The 23,650-nt window shown below is 35.6% G+C and overlaps 2 protein-coding genes across 7 annotated transcripts in view; one reads left to right on the top strand and one right to left on the bottom strand.

Moving 5' to 3' along the window:
- Positions 1 to 9,038, bottom strand: part of LOC138912436 (uncharacterized) — a 61,823-nt gene extending 52,785 nt beyond the window's left edge. The window contains exons 1-2 of one of the 4 annotated variants that reach the window (XM_070213272.1): positions 8,967 to 9,038; positions 8,471 to 8,608 (exon numbers count right to left, since the gene is read on the bottom strand). The gene's annotated coding sequence lies outside the window, so the exon portion shown is untranslated. Of the gene's footprint in view, positions 1 to 8,470 lie in introns of all 4 variants that reach the window. The other 3 variants (XM_070213271.1, XM_070213270.1, XM_070213269.1) reach the window with 3 other exon arrangements.
- The window catches only part of Stlk (Ste20-like kinase), a 265,199-nt gene that overhangs the window by 36,816 nt on the left and 204,733 nt on the right, over positions 1 to 23,650 (top strand). For all 3 annotated transcript variants that reach the window (XM_070213266.1, XM_070213268.1, XM_070213267.1), the window contains one exon: positions 16,895 to 17,323. In XM_070213266.1, coding sequence (XP_070069367.1) covers positions 16,895 to 17,323 — 429 coding nt within the window. The remainder of the gene's footprint in view (positions 1 to 16,894; positions 17,324 to 23,650) is intronic.

Below are 23,650 nucleotides of genomic sequence, written 5' to 3'. Positions count from 1 at the left end.
TATAATATCACCTTCGGCAAAATTTTGACGACTTTTTGTTCGGTTGAGTACTGTCCTGCTCGCACCTACGTAAAATCGTATAGGCTGAGAAAAAATGTTTCTATTAGAAACTTTCTAATGAATGAGCCGAACAATGTCGTGGAATAACCGCATTAAGAACTATCCGGTAGGGATTGTCCTCTTTCAGTTGATAATGCCAGAATCGGAAGTTCAGCGTTGTTAATTCTCTCACAGCTGCAAGGAAGGCAATTAGAGGTCGTCGGCTTGTTGGATTTCGGAGGCTGTCCCGGACCATCGATGGCAATAGGAGGTCATCATCGGGCAGGCCAAGCTCCATTCTCTCCGCTTCTGCAGCCAATTTCGTAAAGCGATTGTCAACTAAGTCCGCTGCAGTGGGGAGTGGAAGAGTGAGGTTAAGTAAATGGGTCTGAGCTTGGAAGGGGCATTTGGCTGGAGTTGCTTTATTTCCCGGTGACGTCTTAGGCGAGGTTGAGCAGATGCTAGTCGCCATGGAGTATGTAGAGGTACAGGCTACGCTTGCTTCGACGCTGTAAATAGTGCAGGTTACACTGGTAGTTGTGTGGGGCGAAAGGACCCCACCTTGTGGTGTGCCTTTGTTTGCCCCCTTTAACATGAAAGCATGGAAGTGCACCACGCTAATTGTACCCGCCTGCAGCAAAGCAGGTTTCTTATCCAGAGGCTTATTGCGGGGTGCGAGTTGGTCGCTTCTAGGCGATCCATTATACCATCCGTCTTGGAATTGTTGAATGCTCCGGATGTATACGAATACTCCAAGCGAATATCAACAACCCAGAATGCGATAATGAGAATCTTACACTTATATCAAAATCGGGGTTTGTAGCGAATGTCCTGAATGTAAAGATTTCTCAATATTGATAACATCAATTGTACTATTAAGACTTGTGTACAAGAGAAAGATACTTTTGCAAAATACAAGACCATCGTCAACAAGGTTTGGCCAACCGCTCAATGTTGCCTTCGTCAAGGAAACCACAATTATATCATAAGCAGAAAAAGATAGAGTAATGGCTGGGATTGAACACTTAACATTGCTAAAAGGTTCTTTTGGATCTAGAGGTTGAACAATAGGGCGATTCAAAACGCAAAAATTATATTTGTGTGGTTTCACCAGTAAAGATTTTAATGATATTGATCGGATGATTAACACGAAAATTGTTACTAAGAATTTACATTATGGTATTTTTTGAATACGATTTTTTGAGAACCTCTTGCATTTGTCTTATAAATTTCCAATAAAGAAATGGCAAGCGAGATCTGAAAAAAATACAAATTCTGTTAAGCATACCAAAAAAATGTTGTTTGCGTATGTATTGACAGAAGACCAACTAACAATTCCGATAGATGTCGCTTCTGTTTAGGTAGGAGCTGATAAGTCAGCTTTCGAAATTTAATTTTCGGGCTGTTAAATTTATAAATGAGTATTAAAGGGAGAAGTCTAACACGTAAATTTTTGTAAGAAAACTAAATTTCAAATGGGGCAACAAATTTATTCCAGCGAAGTCCACTTGTAAAACCATTTGGTATTTGTAGATTAATTAATTGTTGTAAAAATTTATATTGTCAGAATCGCCACTTATTGCAGCTTTCTCTGTAATTTGATATTTCAGACCTTAACCTCAAATTTAACAACTCTTGCTGGCTTAAAAAGGAAGGGCTTTTCTGGATATTTAAATATCAATATAGAGCATAAATTCTTAGTTTTGTCATTGCCTAACTAAAGTGGACATTAGCGGCTTTAAAACGAAAGTTCCGCTACAACTTGAACAAAAAGTCCTACAAAATGTGAAGTCATTCTTTCCTCTGCCCTTTATGTGAAAACTTAAGTATAGAGCAGTACAATTTGTACGAAATTTGTATACCCTTGTAGAGGGTATTATAATTTCAGTCAGATGTTTGCAACGCAGTGAAGGAGACGTTTCCGACCACGTAAAGTATATATATTCTTGATCAGCATCAATACCCGAGTCCATCTAGCCATGTCCGTCTGTCCGTCTGTCCGTCGGTCCGTCTGCCCGTCTGTCCGTTTCTATGCGAACTAGTCTCTCAGTTTTAAAGATATCGCGATGAAACTTTCCCGAAAGTCTTCTTTCTATAGCAGGTAGTACATATGTCGGAGCGAGCCGAATCGGACCACTATATCTTAAGGCTCCCATAGGAATATTCAAAGATATATAAGAAAATTCATTGTTACTTTGTAGGAAGTAGGCGTTTTAATTCTTGACTCTTTAAAAACAAAATTTAAAAATAGAAACGCTTAATCTGGAATCCCTGGAACTGCACCGTGTGAGCATTACTTTATCTGCAAGGGTATATAAGCTTCGGCTGGCCGAAGGTAGCTTCCTTTCATGTTATATTTGTTTTTTAAACGTAAATAATAGCTTTTTCTAAAGTTATGTGCATTTATCTCAAAGAACAGCAAAGTTTGGTCGTTTCTATGTCAGCTACGATATAGTTGTCTGTCCTGGGCGATTTTCATTTATAATAAGGGCGAGTAGCTATTACGTTGGATGTAAACTCTGTAACTATGAACGGTCCGTCGAATTTTGGAGATATTTTAGCTGCAAAGTTGTCGACTGCCATTGAGAAATGGTGTTGTGAACATCTTCCCAGCTGCTTGCTGCTTTGATACCTTGTATCGTTGACAGGTGTCACACTGTCCAACGTACCGCTTGATATCATGATCATTACTGTAAGCTTGGCTTTTCTGTACCCAAGTGCCTTGCGGTTGGTGACTTTCCTTGAGCACGCGTTCTCTCTCGTTTTTGGGTATGCACAGTTTCCATGGCTGTCCGTCTACTTCTGGTTTAGCCAAGAGTTGTCACGACTTAAAAATGTGAAGTTTAGGCTCTACAAAATGTTTAGTGCTTCCGGATCACAAGCTGCCTTTTCTGGATACTTAATTGCTCGGTCTGATTTTACCGTGCTTAACGCCAAGTGTTATAAGAACTATTTAGCTCGTTGCAAGACACAGTTTACACTGGATCCAAAACAGTTTTTATTATTTTGTAAACTCAAAGCCTAAATCTTCAAGTTATCCATCAACACTTAAATTTTAAAATTCCGCAGCAAAAACTGATCAGGTCACAGCCGATATTTTTGCACAGTTTTTTCAAACCACCTATTCAACATTAAGTCCGTCAGATCAGTCTTACCCAAATGACATGCCTAAATCAAAGATTATTTTTGGTCCTGTTTTATGTGAAAGCTCATTTCTTTTACCATGGCTAACAATTTTCAAAATCATTAAATTACAGAACTATTAAACATTTAATTTTTATATAGGGGAGAGTGGGGCAATTTCGTCACCTGAAAAATGTAGGGAGTTTAACGCCTGTAAATATGCTACACTGATCAAGCGTGCCATTTTTGTTGACGTCCTATATTTGTTGCTGCTGCTGGTAGTCTGTTCGTTAGCCAGGTCGTCAAATAAAAAAATATGTATTTAAAATAGGTGCGAATTTACCCTAAGCATAGGGTGGCGAAATTTCCCCACACAGTACTTTTTTAGAAATAATTATTTTTCTGCCGAAACTAGGCGCGAAGTTAAAAATCATTAACACAGAAATGCACATTATAGCACTGTGTATCATATAAAAAAACTGTATCTTATCCCTTTTCAATTGTGGCATACAGAAAAAATTTCGTCAAGAATAATAGTAGCTTTTGAACTATTAAAACACATTTATTATTATAGCTTAATTATCTTGACCTTCTGTGCAAAAAAAAAAATGCATTGGTTGTGTCATGCCGTCTTAAAGGACTAAAACAAAAAATTATACATTTTTACGACTTATGGATTCCTTAATATTGCAGGTGACATAATTGCCCCACTCTGACGAAATTGCCCCACTCTCCTTTACTATATGGATTACTTTTGTTATTTTTATTTTGATTATTTTATTTGTTTCTTTTTACCTACGTTTTTATGATTTTTACCTTATATTACTTATTTCTGATTTTGTTGTGCTTTTATAAATTCTATAATTTTAATTAATCCATAAACGGAGGCTATTAATAAAAAACTGTCTCTTCAAACAAAGCGTTAAAGCGTTTTTTAAGTTATGCATCAATTGAGACTCGTTTGATTTATTTTAATATTTGGTCTGCAACTTTGTGGGATATTTTTATATCTTTCAGAAAAATATTTAAAAAAATTTTTAAATTTTAAATTAAGAATTTTTTATTAATATTTATTTAATATTTCGTAAATATTAAAAAAAGAGTCATATCCCAGAGTAGAAGAGAATACAATAAAAACCAACGAAGCAATAATTTTTTTTCTATTAATTTGCATTTAATTTTCCGACCGTTTCTATAGCAGCTATATGATACAGTGTCCCGATTTTTTCTAAATTTTATTCGAAATTCATAAGTATTTAAAAAATATCATTCCCAAGAGAAGATGCTAATATTTCAAAAAACACCAAAGCTAGAATTTTTTTTAATTTTTTTTCCCGATCTTTCCTATGGGAGCTAAAAGATATAGTTGTCCCATCCGGCCGGTTCCGACTTATATACTACCGGCAATAGAAATAAGACTTTTGGGAAAGTTTCATTCCGATACCTTAAGACTAGTTTGCGTAAAAAAAGACAGACAGACGGACATGGCTAGATCGACTCGTCTAGTGATGCTGATCAAGAATATGTATACTTTACTAGGTATACCCGGAGCGACTTCGTTCGCTTAAAATTAGTTTGGAGTTAGGAAATTTGGTTTTATTTGCGCGTTTTTTGAAAACCTTTGTGTAAACAATCTTTGTGGAAGATCCTTCAAGAAAGAAAATCAGAAGGCTACTGGCAGGGCTATATAATAATTGAATGTGATCTATGTAAAAGTAGTGAATTTGTATACCTTCTATCAGTTACAATGTTATCAGTGCAATTTTAATTTGCGCACAAATGTACACATGTTTGTAAATTGCAATTTGTTTTTTTTTCAATTTTATGTTTTGAATGAAACGAAAACATTTGTACACACACGAAAATATTGACATCCCATGCAAAAGTAGCGAAGTAATTTATTATTATCCGATTCCACATTTGATTGATAATTATTAATTTTAAACTCTTCCAATTTTGCATTGGCTGAAAGGAAATGAATAATTTTATTTGTATTTAAGCACATTATCGACTTTCAAGTAGAAACTTATACACACATTGTGTCTACACTGATAAAAAAAAGGAATAGTAAATTTAAATATCCTCCTATTGAATCCAAAATCTCATATTTGGTATTTAAATTTAATACAAAAACATTGTATTAAATAGGAAACATATTAAAATGCCTAGTTTAATATTAAAATATTTAAATCCATGAAGGATTTATTTATTTGAAAAAGTTTTATATATATTTGTTAATATTTTCAGAATTAAAAAAACCCGTATTGAAATTAAAAAGATTTCATATTAATTTTACCTATTCAAAATATTAAAAAAAGAGATTTAAATTAAATTATTTTAAATAAAATTATCATTAGGAAAATGTTATATTTTAAGTTGTAGAAAGTTTTAAAAGTTCGCGAACATGTTAACTTCCCATTTAAATTGAACTTATGCACTCCCGCGTAACATGGTGCGATAGCGCAATTGGTAAGGCGTCTGGCTCTAATGCGGGAGGACCCGGGTTCAAAACCCAACGAAGGCAGAGTGAGTAAAAAGTTTTTATGATGTATCTCTAACACTTCCATAACAATTTAAAAAAAATACTGTATTAAAAAAGTTGTTAATACAACTACTAAAAAAAAATGTTATGTCGTGAGCGGAATTTGAACCTCATACCCCCGAGCACAAAATAGTAGAAGAGCAAGCACACTTGGCCTGAGCCACGCCCATATTATTTTCTATCGTGACAAAATGCTTACATTAGCATTAGGGCGGTCCACATTTGTATGGAAATTTTTAAGGTCCTACTCTCACCCGCCTATACGGTGCTCATTGTGGTATTTAAAGTATACCAAATGAAAATTTTGAAAAAAATCGTGTTTTAGGGTCTGCGAATTGGCTTCAAAGTTTATCACCCATACGCCCTGTTGCTTTCGATCAAAAAGTTTTTCTAATCAAGGTGGCATAGATTTCAACAATTTAGTTGATGTTTTGCTCTCCTTTTTTTACCAATTATTCCACCGAAATTGGTAAGCCCTGCATGAATCAACAGTGTGCTTAAATATTTCGAAACATACGAATCCCTTATGTCAACTGTATATATGTTTCGAATCATCTGGAAATGATTCGAAACATTCTAAGGTGTTTCGAAACATTGGGGAGGCCTAGCTTTAACAGTATATCAGTTTATTTTGTTTGTCTAAGGGCCGGTTTCTCGAGTCCCTGTCAAAGTCCCTGATAGCTATCTGTTCGAAAAACTTAAATACCAGATAAACTGTTCGTAAAAGCAAATCCGCTTTCTCGACTGCTTTAATTTATCTGAACGAGAAACAATTACAGAGTGCTGTTAACGCACAGAATTGTGCTGTGAAGCGCAAAAAATGGCATGCTTCGATTATTTCATCAGCTGTTTGGGTATAATTTAAAGGAAAAGTCAGTTGTGATTTCGTTTCTTCTTCATAGTTGGCTTTGGGAAATCAGCTGTCATTCTATCGAGTCGAAAACGCTTAACAGGGATTCCGAGTCCCTGTCAAAGTTAGCTCTCACATTTATGCTCGAGAAAGCCAAAATGCCTTAGCAGGGACTTTATCTGTTCGAGAAATGTTAGCCGGCACTCGAGAAACCGGCCCTAAAAGTGCTTTCCTAAATGGACGTTGATTTGCCAAGTGGCTCAAGCAATTCTGTGAGGATATTTTGAAATTTAATAAAAGAGTCACCATGGTAATTATGCATAACTAGGCCCTCCAAACAATTTAAGAAAAAAGCCATGCTATATTAAAAGTTGTTTTAGGGAAATTTACGTTTAGCGAGAAGAATGGTCGCAGTAAGGTTTGGCAGGTTTTCGGAAAAATTTTAGACGATAACAAGCAAGAGGTCAGTGGATTAGTTGCGTGTCGCACTTGCCTATCTTGCATGAAGTATTTCGGGAATACATCAAATCTTGTGAGACATAAGTGCTACAAGCTAAGAAAACCCTCCTCTGATGTACCTGCAGCCACTTCTTTAGACGCGGAAACAAAATCAAAAATTACCAAAGCTATGACAAAATGGACCCTGCAGGTCCTTTAACATGGTTGCTGACGAAGGGCTGATGAACCTGGCAGAAATTTTCGTTGACATCGGAGCGCGGCACGGTTCAAATATCAACATTAAATCATGCATGCCTCATCCCACAACGATCTCAAGAAATATCAAAGACCTTTAGGAAGCAGAATTATCGAAGATAAAACTAGAATTCACGAACATTAATGAAAACGGATTTTCAATAACATGCGATATATGGACGGACATGTTCCTCAAAAGGTCATACCTCGGCATTACAACTCACTACATTTGTGAAGACAAATTAGTAAACCGGCTGTTAACAATGATATCAATGGACGGAGAATCCTGCACAGGTAAAAATTAGTAAGAAATTATTTATCTTATATATTAACTCCTAGGCTCGAGAGTACGCAGTAAAGTAGCGTCCTGTCTTAAGAAGTTAAACCTTGCTATAGAAAAAAACTATTATAGTCACCGATCGAGGATCTAATATGGTAGCAGCTTTTAGAGGGTATGATCATTTATTCTGTATGAACCACCTATTGAACAACATAATTGAAAAAGCGTTCAAGATCCACCCTGAACTAGAGCTACTATTAGTCCGGAAAAATGAATTTGAGAGGATTATGGACCTTAACTTGAGGGATCTGAGCTCAATAGTTAAAGTTTTAACGCCCTTTGAAGAAACTTCTAAGGTTTTTTAAGGAAGAATTATACCCTACTCTCTTCGTAATACCATATATTGGTAAACTAAAAAAATCTTGTAGCGACAACGCAATAACTACAGAAATCGCTGAAAAAATCAAAACATTTTTGAAGCACGCTTTGGACAATGTGGTCTCTCCATACATTAAAAAATTTCACAAGTTGGACCATTTTTTGTTTCCTCCAACAAATAAAATGATAAAATTCAGCGACCAGGATAAAAAGGAAACAACAACAAAAATCTGTAAGGGAATGATGAAACAGTACCTAATACCAACTATGCTGGCGTTGAAGCCAATATAGAACATATTTTCATTTAATTTCCAAACCTGCTAATACAAAATGATCTATTACAGCTTTTGTTTATAAGTCACGTTTGGAGACCGAATCATCAGTATCACACTGTTGTAGATGTTTCGAATCATTTGAATGTTACTGTAAAAATGTTTCGAAACATAAAATGTCTCGAAAACTGTTGATTCATGCAGTGTATATATGGACAACATCAATAAACGCACACAAAGATCACATTATTAAACATGAACAAACATTTTTTTAATACAAATATTCTACATACCTTTGGCTTTCTTTTCCATAATTTTAGTACTTCAGTAATTTTAAACCACAACCATTTTGGCACGCTCGTAAGTAAACAAAATCCTTCCCGCGCTTTTTAGTTTCGCACGCATGCAATCAAACAGCTGACGTTGAAGGGCTGCCAAAATTTCAGTGATGCATCAAAACAATTAAAATCTTTTGATTCATTTTAGTCAAAGTATATACTATTCAAATTTTATTATTAAAAAAGGTTTACTTTCTATGAAAAATTTGAATTTTCGTCGAAAAATCGGCTCGCTGGCCCCATGTGCATTAGTTAAATGTAAACAACAACAGAACACAAGCGGCAGCAACGCGGAGCTATGTAAAGCATTGGTTTTGCCACAGTCTATGTTTGAAATGTTATCAAAACGACGATAATATCTTGTTTCTTTATTAATATTTTGATAAGCAGATAAACTTTATTAGTGAAATCGAAAAGTATTTGGGAGCGAATGAAAAAAAACACGACCAACTTGGTGAAACGCTTGCGACTTTCGGGATCCTATAGAAATGCTAATATGAGACATTTTTCTGTACTGAATGCTTCATTTACATGTTAAACTATGAAGTTAAAAGCAAAGAAAACAGTAATTGAGGGATAGAGGTAAAGAAAAACGCTAAAAAAAGATGTCCCGAGCGAATATGGTTTAAACTGCATATGGTTGAAAAAAAAAACGGCAAACAATTTTTAAGTAAAACCAAAACCATTTTATTGCGTTATGTTTGGACAAAATTCTAAAAAAACGCATTCAAATATTCCATCAGAATTCGCTAAATTCTGGTGTTTAATGAACTTCCCCGAAATCTACTTCTATTTTTGTCCCGAGCGAATACGGCAGTTTTTTAACGATATCTTAAAAACTAAAAGTGGTACAAAATCAAGATTTTTACACAAAATAGAGCTTGCACTCAGAAAAAAATCGCGCTGAATTTTAGGAAATCGCCATACTTTTTAAGCCAAAGGCAGCTCGCCTTGATTTAAAAAAAAAATATTTCTAAAAATCAGAAAAAAATTTCTTAAATTAAGGGTTAGTTTTTGCAAAATTGAATAAGAAGAAGAAAAGACGAGAGAGAACGCTATAGTCGGGTTCGTGTCTCGACTATCTTATACCCGTCACTCAGCTAAAGGGAGTGCGAACGCTGTACTCGGGTTGGTGTCCCGACTAATAATCGTAACTCAGCTAAAGGGAGTGCGAGGGATATAGATTTAGAAATTTTGATTGCGTATAACTTTTTAATGATGGTCCGATTTGAAAAATGTCTTCTACATTTCGATAGGTATAAATATACACAACAAAATTGCATTTATACTTTTCTGAAATCTTAAAAGATGTGGGCGCAGGACCCATTTTAAAATCGTTAGTGGGGGATTGTGGACGTTAGAGGGGGCGTGGCGCTCGGCTAAAATAAACTTGCGCTGCGTAGGAAGCCAAAGAATATGTGTGGGAAATCTCAACCTTCTAGCTTTTGTAGTTTCCGAGATCTCAGCGTTCATACAGACGGACAGACGGACATGGCTAGATCGACTCGGCTAGTGACCCTGATCAAAAATATATATACCTTATGGAGTCGGAAACGCTTCCTTCTAGCTGTTACATACTTTTGCACGAATACAATATACCCTTTTACTCTACGAGTAACGGGTATAAATATTCCCTCAAATTTTTTAAATCTTAATCACAATTATTATAGGGGAGAGGTCTGTAGGTTGAGACACCTTTTGTTTTTAGTCTTCCATTTGGACATTCGCTTTTGAAACTTCACGTGTTAGGTACCGATCGAAAGCTTAGTCTTTTAGCTGTAAAATAAAGCAAAAAAAATTATTGTTTAATTTTCCCAAGGGAAAAAAAAATTTTTTTTTCCCTTGGGAAAACTAAAAAATAATTTTTTTTGAAAAGTGCCAAAAAATGACAATTTGAAAAAGAGGTCTGTAGGTTGAGACACTTTTTAAAGTCAATAATACTCACACAAAAAGTACTCCAAACTATAAGGAACTATTTATTTATGTTAATTTAATCAATTTTAGCTCGTCCTAAATCATTTCCCAACTTAGACCAAATAACAATCAAAATCAAAAGGCTCTTTGAACATTCACTTTTCCCCTAATATCAAAGAAATGTACTAGGCAGAAAGCGACCTCTGTTGGCCTCAGGCCTTTTTGTATGAAAAACGGGTGTCTCAACTTACACGCTCAAAGTGTCTCAACTTACACAAAATGGGATGTTTCGGGAAAAATTAATAACTTTTGTTCTGACTGTCACATTAAGCTGATTCTTTTTTTAATTAGTTAACAGTTAATATACTAATGTGATGAAGAATTTGTTAAAAGCGTTCGCTTGCAAACGCAAGCGGCAGTTTTCTTGTAACTGTTGGCGATTCTTGTGGTGTTAGCGTGGCCACAGCCAGTCGAGTTGTTAAGGAAGTTTCTTTGGCTATAGCGTCTTTCTCAAAACAATTTATGAAGTACCCGCGTATTAAAGATCTTCAAGAAAATGATTTTTATAAAATAGCAAAGTTTCCGAAAGCCATAAACTTTCTTTCTTATTATTATTTTTTATAAGTTTGAAATTTTGTTTATATAATTAGCTGTATGACTGTTTTATGGTATTTTTCGATAGTTTTTCGATTAATTTTTGACAATTAGTTAACTCTTCTGTTGTGGGGCTGCCCCCTAGTCTCAAATTAGTGCGCTTTTATTTGGAGTTTTAAATGACGGACGAGAAAACGAAAACCGATTTGCCACCTGAATAAATTTATCCTTCCATTAGCTAAATTTTACTTAGCAGGACGGACGAGAAAACGGCCCTAAATGTGTTTTCCTCGAAACCACGTTCACCGTGTTCCGTGTTCATCGGCATTTCTAAACGGCTTAACCGATCGTTTTCAAATTTGTCGCTCATTTTTTCTTCATAAAATAACCCGCCCCCTGGGAAGCGTTTTTTTAAATTGTTTAACTTTAAATATTTTTTTTTAAGCCGAAAGTCACATTTTTTAGATGAAAAACGCATTTTTTATTTTAAAACCTCCAAAAAAATTCTCAAAAATAAAAAATTAAAAAGGGCTTCCCAGGGGGTGGGTTTTTCTAATTCTTAAGCGAAATGTAAAAACAAAATGGAAATTCGATCATTTTTAGAGCAGGTACAGTGAACACCGCAAAACGCCTTTTTTTTAATAGTGTTCCAGCAATCGCTTTGCCCCCGATATGTTAGCCGATAGTATCGGCTATAAAAATTAGAGGATGTTATTAAAATGGCACTAAAAAGTTTAAAGTTTGACTTTCACAAAGGACAGTATTCTTTCTTGTTTTACATGAGTACATGAGTACAGTATACGAAAAGAAATGTGTGCAATATATTTGAGCACAAATATATTCAGTATTGTACTCTGAAATAGTATTTTCGAACCAAACCAACGAACGGCTGTGTTTTACATCGGTCCGCTTTTGATTCATTTAAAGCCACGAACAACTACTTAAATAAATATATTTTTTTTGCGTCAATAGCAAAATAAACCTATCCGCACAATATAACCGCATCGTAATAGAGTTTTTAAGCAAAACTTAAACTAAAATTCTAAATTGAAACTAAATAAACAACGCTTTGCAGTTGTGTGTGTTTGAAAGTCTGCGGCCTTCAAACCATTTCATCGAACTTCTGCGCACACACAAACATACTTATCTAATACAACGAATCCGCTACACTGAAAACAAAACAAACACACATTTTAAACATGTCGACGTCATCCAACAAACGCCTACGGAAAGACACTGGAGCTGCACAAGACCGCCTGTCCGATGCCTCTTCAACAGAGCTTTTGAATCTGATGAAATTCCGTTTTCTGGAGCAGACCGAAACAATTGCCGGCCTAGTGAAAGATGCAGAAAAGCGAATCCTCAAAAGCCTCTCGGAACGCCTGGATTCTATTGCGGGTGAGGTCAAAGAAACAGGCGCTAGGGTGTCCAACTTGGAGCGGGAGGTAGTGGAACTGCGTGCGCAACGGGATCAGCTATTCGAGCGTGTTGAACACTTGCATCGGGAGGTCGCGAACATGCGTGCAATGAGAGAGAGAGTGGGAAGCGTAGAGGCAAAACTGGCCGCTCATAACATTGCCAATAATGCGTCCGACCTACGCATCCATGGGGTCCCCTACGTGGAAGGGGAAAACTTACGATCGATGTTCCACCAACTCTGCTTCGCACTACACATGACTCCTCCGCCACGGGTGCGGGATATTTTCCGAGCCCGCAAAACACAAAAAACCAATGTCGACCCGGTTGTTATTGTTAAAATGGAAAATGTGCGAGAAAAAATCACGGTGCTAAGAGTAATCGCGGCATATCGACGTGAAGCAAAAACACAACTGACCTTAAAGCTTTTGGGTTGTAACTCTGATGCGGTGGTTTACGTCAATGAGCAGTTACAGAGAGATAATTATCTGATTTTTAAAGAGGCAATGCGACTGAAAAAGATGAAGATCTTAAGCGCCGTTTTTACCCGCCGTGGTCTCGTGCATGTCCGATGCAATGGGAGCGAGAGCGTACAGTGCATAGATAACTCAGATGAGCTCAAGAAGCTGGCTGCTCTTCCTCTCTCTTCTTCGCTGGCCGAAAACCATGCAGTGGACTCTGATTACGGGCCTGCTGCCTCGGAGAGCTTTCGCTCTTAAATATACTTGTATCTATGTTTGTAATGTCATAAATTTAGTGATAGATAGGGGATTTAAGTATATAAGATTTGCTTTGTTTTTGTTCTTTAAACTAATTTTTACTGCTGAGTTTGCGACCCTAAAATGTTATTATATAAACAATGACGGCTAACACAGAAGGTTCCACTGTTGGTAGCATGATAAAAATACTAAGTAATTATAAAAGGGGTCTTAAAATTGTTCACATAAATGCACAGAGCCTGTTTAAGAAAATCGATGAGTTCAGGTTACTTTTTGTTCAATCTAATGTTGATGTGATATGTGTATCTGAGACCTGGTTTACGTCTCATTTGTCTGATTTGCTGATCGAGTGTGATGGTTATGTTTTGTTTCGTTCTGACCGTGTAGGCCACGCTGGTGGTGTCGCTATATTTGTTAAGTGTACACTAAATTGTAGGGTTAAATGTAAACAACCAAGAGACAGTGAAATTGAGTATATTTTTCTGGAAATATCGAACAAATTTATGAGAAATAAAGTTCTGGTTGGTTGTATATACCGTCCAAATCGCACAATAGACTTTGATCCTTTGATGGAGACTATAAGCGAGTTGTCTGCTGCACACGAAGACATTATTCTTGCCGGAGATTTTAACAGCAATATTTTATGCGAAAACCATTTAATAGATAACTTTGAGACGTTGGGTCTGTACGCTGTTAATAAATCTACGCCAACACACTTTAGTAACTCCTGTGATACTTTACTTGACCTTTTTTTTTATTAATGACACTAGAAAGATTTTACATTATGACCAGATCTCTGCACCAGCTTTTTCTAAGCATGATCTCATTTTTTTAACCTGTGATATTACCCTTGACTATGCTGAGAAATCGTTTAGTTATAGAGATTATAAGAATATTAATTACATGGAACTTCAACGTGAATATACTGCTTGTAATTGGTGTCCTATATATCAATGTCCAAGTGTCGAGTGTCAATTAAATGTCTTAAATAATAATATACAGTATATTTTTAACAAATGCGTACCGATCAGGTCTAAAATAATCAAGCCTAGACAAAATCCCTGGTTTACTAATGAAATCAAGAAGCAACTTTATTTGCGGGATGTGGCGTATTTTAAATGGAAGCGATACAGAACCCAACATTACAGTATGCAGTACCGGGAGGCAAGATCGCGAGTCACAAAAATGATTAAGGATGCTAAGTGTGAACATTTTAATTCGAAATTTGAAAACAATCCATCAATAAAAAAAACATGGAAGGACATAAACAACTTAGGAATAGGGAAGTGTAGGCTAAGTGCTGATCACAATGTTGATGTCGAGGAACTCTGTCGTACGTTTACTCAGCTCGATGTACCTGAAGCAACTTTCAACCAGTACCTGAATAATACTACTTACTGTGATAATAATTTTAGCTTTGTGTGCGTCGATCAAGGTGATGTTTTAGACGGTATTCTCAAAATTAAGTCAAGTGCTGAAGGTTTAGACAACCCAAAATTCCTAAAAATTATGTTACCTTTACTCCTCCCACATATTACCAAGATTTTTAACACTGCGATTACGACCTTCACTTTTCCTTCAACATGGAAAAAAGCCAAGATAATTCCAGTACTAAAAGCAAATAAAGAGTATAGGCCTATTTCTATCCTACCATTTTTAGCAAAGGTTTTTGAAAATTTAATGTCACTACAAATTCAAAATTTTCTAGAAAAAAACTCGTTATTATCAGAAAAACAATCTGGTTTCAGAAAAAAGAGAAGCTGTGTAAGTGCAATAACGAATATCGTTGAAGACATACGTAAACAACTTGACAATAATTATGTGACTTTTTTAACCCTTCTGGACCACAGCAAAGCATTTGACTCTGTAAACCACGGTATTTTAATTACAAAACTAAAGAGTCTTTTTAACTTTTCAAGTACTGCACTTCGCCTTATAGAATCATATCTTGATGGGAGGATGCAGGCAGTTGTTGCGGGAAGTCAGATTTCTAGCTTCAGCCTACTTACTCGTGGAGTTCCCCAAGGATCTGTCCTGGGACCATTATTGTTTTCTATGTACGTGAATGATTTACCTAGTCTTTTGTCCGATTGTGAAGTTCACCTGTATGCAGATGATGTACAAATCTATGTTAGTAGTCCAATTAATCAGTTAAATGTTTGTGTTAGATCTAGTAATAAAATGCTTCAAGTAATTGAAAAATGGGCGAGCGAAAATGGCTTGAGTATAAACCCAAAAAAATCCAAGTGTGTAGTGATCGCTAAGAGACCAATCGATACCACAAGTATTCAAAACTTAGTAATCAACAACATGCCGATACAATTTGAGGAGTACGCACATAATTTAGGTATTACGTTCAGCAACACACTTAGCTGGAGTAAACACATATCGAAGGCTACAGGTCGAACCTACGGCTTATTGCGCCAGCTTACATACTCCAAAACATTCCTACCATTTCAAATAAGGCTGTTAGTAGCTAAAGTGATTCTTGTTCCAACACTATTTTATGGTGTGGAAGTTTTTGGACACTGCGATACCCGTGATATGCAAAAGCTGGTAGTAGCCTTAAACTCTATCATCAGATATGTTTTTAATTTGAACCGTCTTGACCATGTATCACACTTGACTAATAAAATTCTGGACCTGAACTTGATCTCATGGATTAACTATAGGACTCTAATATATTTCCATAAAATTGTGATAACCCAAGAACCTTCATATTTGTATAACAAACTTATATCAGCTACATCAACTAGAACTAATAACTTCATATGCCCGAGATATAATACGCTATGCTCGAATAGGCAGTTTTACGTAAATGCTATCCGTTTGTGGAACAGTCTACCACATAATTATAAAACGATTAGGAGCGCAACTCAGTTTAAATCTAAAATTAAGGAACATTTCAAGTAAAATAGAAACAAAAACAAATCGTAAAATTAAACTAAAGTCAAAATAATAATTATCATAAAATATTAATCAATCCCCACGTAATAATAATAATAATGAAAAATTGTTAGTAATAAGTATTAGCTTTAAGTCTTTTTTGTTCAAATAAGCTTTTCCAATTCAATGTGACTAGTGCTACAAATATAGGTGTAAACTTGCTGTGCTAGGATAATAATAATAATAATAATAATAAATAATGACTGCATTCATTTTTGTTCTTCAGACCAGCAGTAATAAAAACAAGAGAGAACGCTATAGTCGGGTGCCCCGACTGTCAGATATTCGTTACTCAGCTAAAGAGAGTGCGAGGGAGATGGAGATATACAACTTTGATCGCGCATAACTTTTTAACGAATGGTCCGATTTGAAAATATTTTTCTACACTTCGAAATGTATTGATATACACAATAAAACGGTATTTACGGTAGTTACTTTTCCAAAATCTTTAAAAGTATGGACGCCAGACAACCTTTAAATTCCTTTAAGGCAATTGTGGGCGTTGGGGCGTGCCCCTCCCTTGATGACAGACAGACAGGCAGACAGGACAGACAGGACAGACAGGACAGACAGGACAGACAGGACAGACATGGTTAGATCGACTCGGTTGGTGATCCTGATAGATAGTGCCATTGCTAAATGGCAAAATGGAATAGCCATCGAAGATAGAACATTATTTTTTGTTTGGTTCTGCCAGATTATCTTGATTATACTAGAAATTGATCGATTTATTATTTGTAAAAATTTAATATTACACAATTATACAATCTAACGCTACATTTTTTTTTAGGATTTCCAGAAACTATCATAGCACTTATCTTAAAGGATGTTCTATCAGCGCTTACATATATTCACTCTGAGAATTATGTTCATGGATCTATAAGGGCTAAGCATATTCTTATAAATTCCAAAAAAGCTGTTATATCCAATTTTCGTCACTGTGAAACATTTATTAACCATGGAGAAAAAAAAAAGTTATTATATGGATCAACGGTGAGGAATGACAAACAGTTGTATTGGACAGCACCAGAAGTTTTAAATCAAAACCTTTCTGGATACACAGAAAAAATAGACATTTATTCTACCGGAATCACATGCTGTGAATTGGCAAATGGCTTTCATCCTTTTAAGGACACAGAATTAACGTACATGTATATTGAGAAAGTTCGAGGATGTCTTCCTTTGCTACTGGATAAAAGCAGTCTTATTGAAGACCAAGGTAATATCTGCACTATAATTATTTTGTACTAAGTTAAATATCGAAATTTAGAATTTGTGAAATCGCGTTTTGGAAAAAAAAACAAAATTTATTATAAATTACGGTAAACACAAAGGGTAATTTTTTCGCAATTTTTGGGGCACAGGCCCCTCTTCTAGACTATTACCTTCAAAGACTTTTAAATATAAGTTTAAAAATAACTGTTATGTTTTCACTGAAAAAAAAAGTCCAAATAAATCTTTTGAGAAAACTATATAAATCTTAAACAAATGTTCAGAGTTCTTCGCTTCTTTGGATAGATTCGAAAAATGTAGATTCAAAGTGTGCTATGGCCGCTTCACTTGTGCGGGTTGTGATGTTGTCTGTCCAGTAGAGTTTTTATACCCGTTACTCGTAGAGTAAAAGGGTATATTGTATTCGTACAAAAGTATGTAACAGCTAGAAGGAAGCATTTCCGAACCTATAAAGTATATATATTCTTGATCAGGGTCACTAGCCGAGTCGATATAGCCATGTCTGTCTCTCCGTCTGTCTGTCCGTATGTCTGTCCGTATGTCTGTCCGTCTGTCTGTCCGTCTGTCTGTCCGTCTGTCTGTCCGTGTTTCTATCCGTCTGTCTGTCCGTCTGTCTGTCTGTCCGTATGAACGCTGAGATCTCGGAAACTATAAAAGCTAGGTAGGAGTTCCTACGCAGCGCAAGTTTGTTTCAAGAAGGTGCCACGCCCCCTCTAACGCCCACAATCCCTTATATACAATTTAAAAAATTTAAATATTTCGGAAAAGTAAAAATGCAGTTTTATTGTGTTTACCTATCGAAATTTTTCAAATCGGACCATTCGTTTAAAAGTTATGCGTGATCAAATTTTTCTATTTCCATCTCCCTCGCACTCCCTTTACTTGAGTAACGTGTATCTGATGGTGGGGGCACCCGACTATAACGTTTTCTTTTGTTTTTTACCAAGTATGACACCTAAGTTATTTGCCTGGTTGCACCTTACGAACATAAAAAACAAGAAAGAACGCTATAGTTGGGTGGGTGTACCGACTATCTAATACCCGTCACTCAGGTAAAGGGTAAAGGGTAACGAATAGTCCGATTTGAAAATGTTGCATGTGTTGCATTTATATTCTCGGAAATCTTTAAAGGTGTGGTGGGCGCCAGACAAATTTTAAAATCGTTAGTGGGCGATTGTGGGCTTTAGGGGGGGCGGGGCGCTCGGATGAAATAAACTTGCGCTGCGTAGGAAGCTTAAGAATATGTGGGGAAAATCTCAACCTTCTAGCTTTTGTAATTTTCGAGATCTCAGCGTTCATACGGACGGAGCTAGTGACCCTGATCAAGAATATATATATTTTATAGGGTCGGAAACGCTTCCTTCTCCCCGTTACATACTTTTGCACGAATATATTATACTCTTTTAATCTACGAGTAACGGGTATAAAAACGTCTAGTTTTAAAGGTAATTTTTAATACTTTTTTTTATAAACATATTAAAAAATTAAAAAATCTGTAAAAATAGTTAAAGGTTAAAATATATTATTCCCATTTTCAAAAAGTTGTTTTGGATTATTATTCGTTTGCACAGGACAAAATACTGCTGTTTTTACGGATAGGTGTTGTTCAAACATGAACACGTTTAATAGATATATTTGTGTAAACCGTATTTTACAATGAGGTCATAAATTGTAACCCGAATATGGGATGTCCCAAGAAGGGTCGAATATCTTAGGCACATAAGCGATAACAGATATGCACTATAAAACCCAAAGATAAGCGGGTATGTCTGCATGGGTCATCAGATAAGAGTAAAATAAGATTTTCATGTTAGCTACGTAAGAGTTGAATATTAATAAAGAAATCAGTTGAATATGAATAAAGAAATCAGTTTGAAACAGTAAGTCAACAAATGAAGACGTCCTTATTTCGGGTCGCTCTATTCATATGTAAGGCCTAGTACTCACTTTAATCGAAAAGCCTACGAAATGAAAATCTCCATACAAAATTTTGAAGACGAAATTTTTCGGCTGTCATTTTTGTATAGAAATTTTCGTTTCGTTGGCTTTTTGATTGAAGTGAGTACTAGGCCTTAAGGAAAAAAGTTCTGATAAAATCTTAACGATAAATGTATGCTTAATTTTAATTTGATGCACTATGGTCTGTACAAACAAGTGGCCCTTACGACACCAGACAAAGGTTGTTACGCGCGGAGCCCTAAACCGTTTTGGGCAAGTAAGCGGAATCGCGGACATAAAAAAAATACGATCTAACAATAGACAGTTTAAAATACGTGCTCACAAAGAATTTATAAATTATTCGAAGACAGAAAATACATAAGTTTATTATAATTAGTAGCATTAGGGGTATCAAACAGTAAGGCGTGGCACAGTGAATTATAGTCGTCACACAGAACACGAAAAGGATACTGCAGAACATAATTAGATCTACATATTGGCAGGGACAACGGACGGAAACGGCGAACTGGTACATTCCAGTTAAGTGAACTAAGAAGGTAAGGGGAGTCGACATCACCATTAATAAGTTTGTGTAAGAACATAACTCCATGACACTTCCTACGATGGTAGAGAGTTGGTAAGTCGAGCAGGCGCAACCTCGCAAGATAATAGGGCAATCGACTACCTGTGTCCCAGTTTAATCCTCTCAGAGCAAATAGAAGGAATTGTTTTTGGTAACAGCTAATTTGAGGAGACCATATAAAAGAGCAATATTCCATAGACGGACGAACCAGAGAAACATACAAAAGCTTTGTTGTGTAAGGATCATCGAACTCCCTTAACCAACGTTTCATAAATGCAAGAAGACTTCTGGCTTTATTAGATATAGTAGATATATGGTCCTTAAAACTAAGTTTATGCTCAAATAAAACGCCAAGATCCTGAAATGATAAAATTCGTTCAAGGGCGTTATTTGCAATAGAATAAGAAAACAGAAATGGATTTCAACGATAAAAGTTAATAAAGTTACATTTAGAATAGTTTAAATTTAACATGTTAATCATGCACCACGTATACAAACAGTCAAGATCTAATTGAAGGTCATTATATGAGCTAGGTAAACACATGGACAAACATAGCTTGACATCATCTGCATACATTAATCCGGTAAACGATTTTATAACATTAGGTAGATCATTAATAACACAGGCCGACAGTGTTTTTGGTGCAGCCCTATGGGCATTAAATTGTGTTAATATAGACGGATATAAGCATATCTGCATACTTAGTTTTCGCGTTTAACGGGTGGTATTTGTGCAATCGCGGTTTGAAAAAAATAGCAACATTAATTGTTTGGATTTAAGATATCTTCGAGGGTCTGTGCTTAGTTGTAATAAAACCTATGCCAAAATATTGCTTAGATGCCCTTCTACATAATTGCACTTAAGGTTCCATCATAATTTGAGTCAGTCAAAGCCTATGAGCCATTGAAGTAATTTGTTCACCTCTATTCACAACCAACTTGATGCGGTGAACAATCTTAAAAAAATACAAGGAAAAATATGTGGCGTAAAATATTTGACAGGCATCTAGAGGTGACTTTTCTTGAGATAAATAAGACCATTGTACGTCGAAGGATGGAATTTATAGAATTTTTTTCATTAGAAAGTAAAAAGTAACAAGTATTTTGAAGTAACTCTTACGTAACGAGTTGGTCGTGACTTCACACAGTAGGTTTTTTAAAAATAACAGTGGCGTAGTTTTAAAATTGTGGGGGGAGATTTTTAACAGGCATACTAACCCCTTGAAAATACAATTTTCGATGTTCGGCGCCTACTGCTAACCAAATGGAAAGGCAAATTTTTACGAATGTGTCAGATATTTATGTAAAATGGAATTTCAAAATACTTGTTACTTTTCCCGTTCTTACGGAAAGAATTCTATAAATTCCACCCTTCGAAGTACAATAGTGGGTTTTATCTCAAAAATTCGGGAAAAGTCGCCTCTAGATTCCTGTCAAATATTTTACGGCACATATTTCACAGGTACACAGCCAAAAATTTCCACGAACCATTTCAAGTTTTCCATGATATTTGGGTGCTCCTGAGTAAAAGTCCCATACAAAATTATTTTCCATCACCTACAGGTTCCGCGGTATAGCTAAGAATACAAAAAACCGATGTTTGCCGACATTTTGAATTACGTGGCCTATATAATTGGACCAACCTTTATTATTTTCGGTAGGACCTACTCTCAATACATCAAGGCATTCCTAAAAAATAGTCCCCATTGTGAACCATTGCCCATGTCTTTGGAATTCGACGTCAAAGTTGAAAATCCCAAAATTGTAGAGATTTTTCTGATGGAAAAACAATTCTGAGGATTAAATCTTGAATGGAAGTAATTTTAACTATTAATTGTATCTATTGTTCATTGTATGCTTTAATTTCGGTTTACAGCGTTTTCATGAGAACATTTTATTGGATTTCTTATACTAATAAAACCGATTTTTTTATTTCATTATCTACTCCTAAATGTTGTCAAATTTTGAATAAGTCATGGCAACCTCTAAAACTAAGAAACTAAAATACGTTCACTGAACATACACAGAGAAATGTAAATGTTTACTCCCATTCTGTAGGATGCCTTGACTTTTTTAAAATTTGACAACATTTAGGAGTAGATAATGAAATAAAAAAAACGGTTTTATTAGTATAAGAAATCCAATAAAATGTTCTCATGAAAACGCTTTAAACCGAAATTAAAGCATACAATGAACAATAGATACAATGAATAGTTAAAATTACTTCCATTCAAGATTTAATCCTCAGAATTGTTTTTCCATCAGAAAAATCTCTACAATTTTGGGATTTTCAACTTTGGCGTCGAATTCCAAAGACATGGGCAATGGTTCACAATGGGGACTATTTTTTAGGAATGCCTTGATGTATTGAGAGTAGGTCCTACCGAAAATAATAAAGGTTGGTCCAATTATATAGGCCACGTAATTCAAAATGTCGGCAAACATCGGTTTTTTGTATTCTTAGCTATACCGCGGAACCTGTAGGTGATGGAAAATAATTTTGTATGGGACTTTTACTCAGGAGCACCCAAACATCATGGAAAACTTGAAATGGTTCGTGGAAATTTCACAAAGTTTAATTTTGTGTTCCTGTGTTTTTCCTTGTATTTTTTTAAGACTGTTCACCGCATCAAGTTGGTTGTGAATAGAGGTGAACAAATGGCTCATAGGTTTTGATTGACTCAAATAATAATGGAACCTTAAATGCAATTATGTAGATGGGCATCTAAGCCATTTTTTGGCATAGGTTTTAATACAGTTGGGCAAGGACCCTCGAAGATACCTTAAGTCAAAACATTAAATGTTGCTATTTTTTTCAAACCGCGTTTGCACAAATACCACCCGTTAAACGCGAAAACGAAGTATGCAGATATGCTTATATACATCTATATTAACATATTTTAATGCCCATAGCCCTGCACCTTTTAATAAAGTCAATTTTGTTGACCTGTGTAATTAAGCCAACGAGTAAAGGACCCAGGTGGCTACCCTGCGGCACTTCCGAAGTAACATTAATTATTTTGGAAATTCTATTGTTAAAACAGACCATTTGAGTTCTATTAGAAAGGTAGGAAAGTATCCAGTCAAGTAGGTTTGGAGGAAACCCTAAACGGGACAATTTAAAAATAAGAAGTTTATGGTTCACAGAATCAAAAGCTTTAGAAAAATCGGTATAAATCACATCAGTTTGATGATGTGTCAGGAAGCCTCTAGTAATCAAAGATGTAAATTCTAGTAAATTTGTAGAAGTAGAGCGACGTCTAGTGAAGCCATGTTGACACGGTGAAAAAATAGACCACAAATGATGCTGCAACTGACAGGTAATAATTTTTTCGAAAAGTTTAGGAATTGCACTGAGTTTAGCAATACCACGATAATTTGAGATATCGGACTTGTTTCCTTTTTTTAAACAATGGAACAATGAACGATTCCTTCCATATGGATGGAAATCTTCCTAGCGACAAATTAAATATTAATGTAAAGGGGAAAGCTAGATAGGACGAACAATTCCTCAGTATTTTGTCAGGACCCGGTGAAAAAGAGAGCTTAAGAGTATCAAGACTCTGAAGAACATCAGATACATTAATCACTGGTTTGAAGATAGAGTTCAGATGAGCTAGTGGGTATGGATAATCATTATCAGTAACACCATTGCATTCCGTATAAGTCGATTGAAAAAAATCAAATAAAAACAAATAGGTTGGAAATATCATTGTCATCAGATGCTATATTATTATTAAGAAAAAGAGAATAAGGGAATAAGGGAAGCAATTAGATTTCCGATTAGAATTG

The sequence above is a fragment of the Drosophila takahashii genome, chromosome 2R, assembly GCF_030179915.1.
Source record: "Drosophila takahashii strain IR98-3 E-12201 chromosome 2R, DtakHiC1v2, whole genome shotgun sequence".
Lineage (NCBI taxonomy): Eukaryota > Metazoa > Arthropoda > Insecta > Diptera > Drosophilidae > Drosophila > Drosophila takahashii.
Note: the sequence above shows the minus strand (reverse complement) of the source record. Positions and strands in the feature narration are given on the sequence as shown.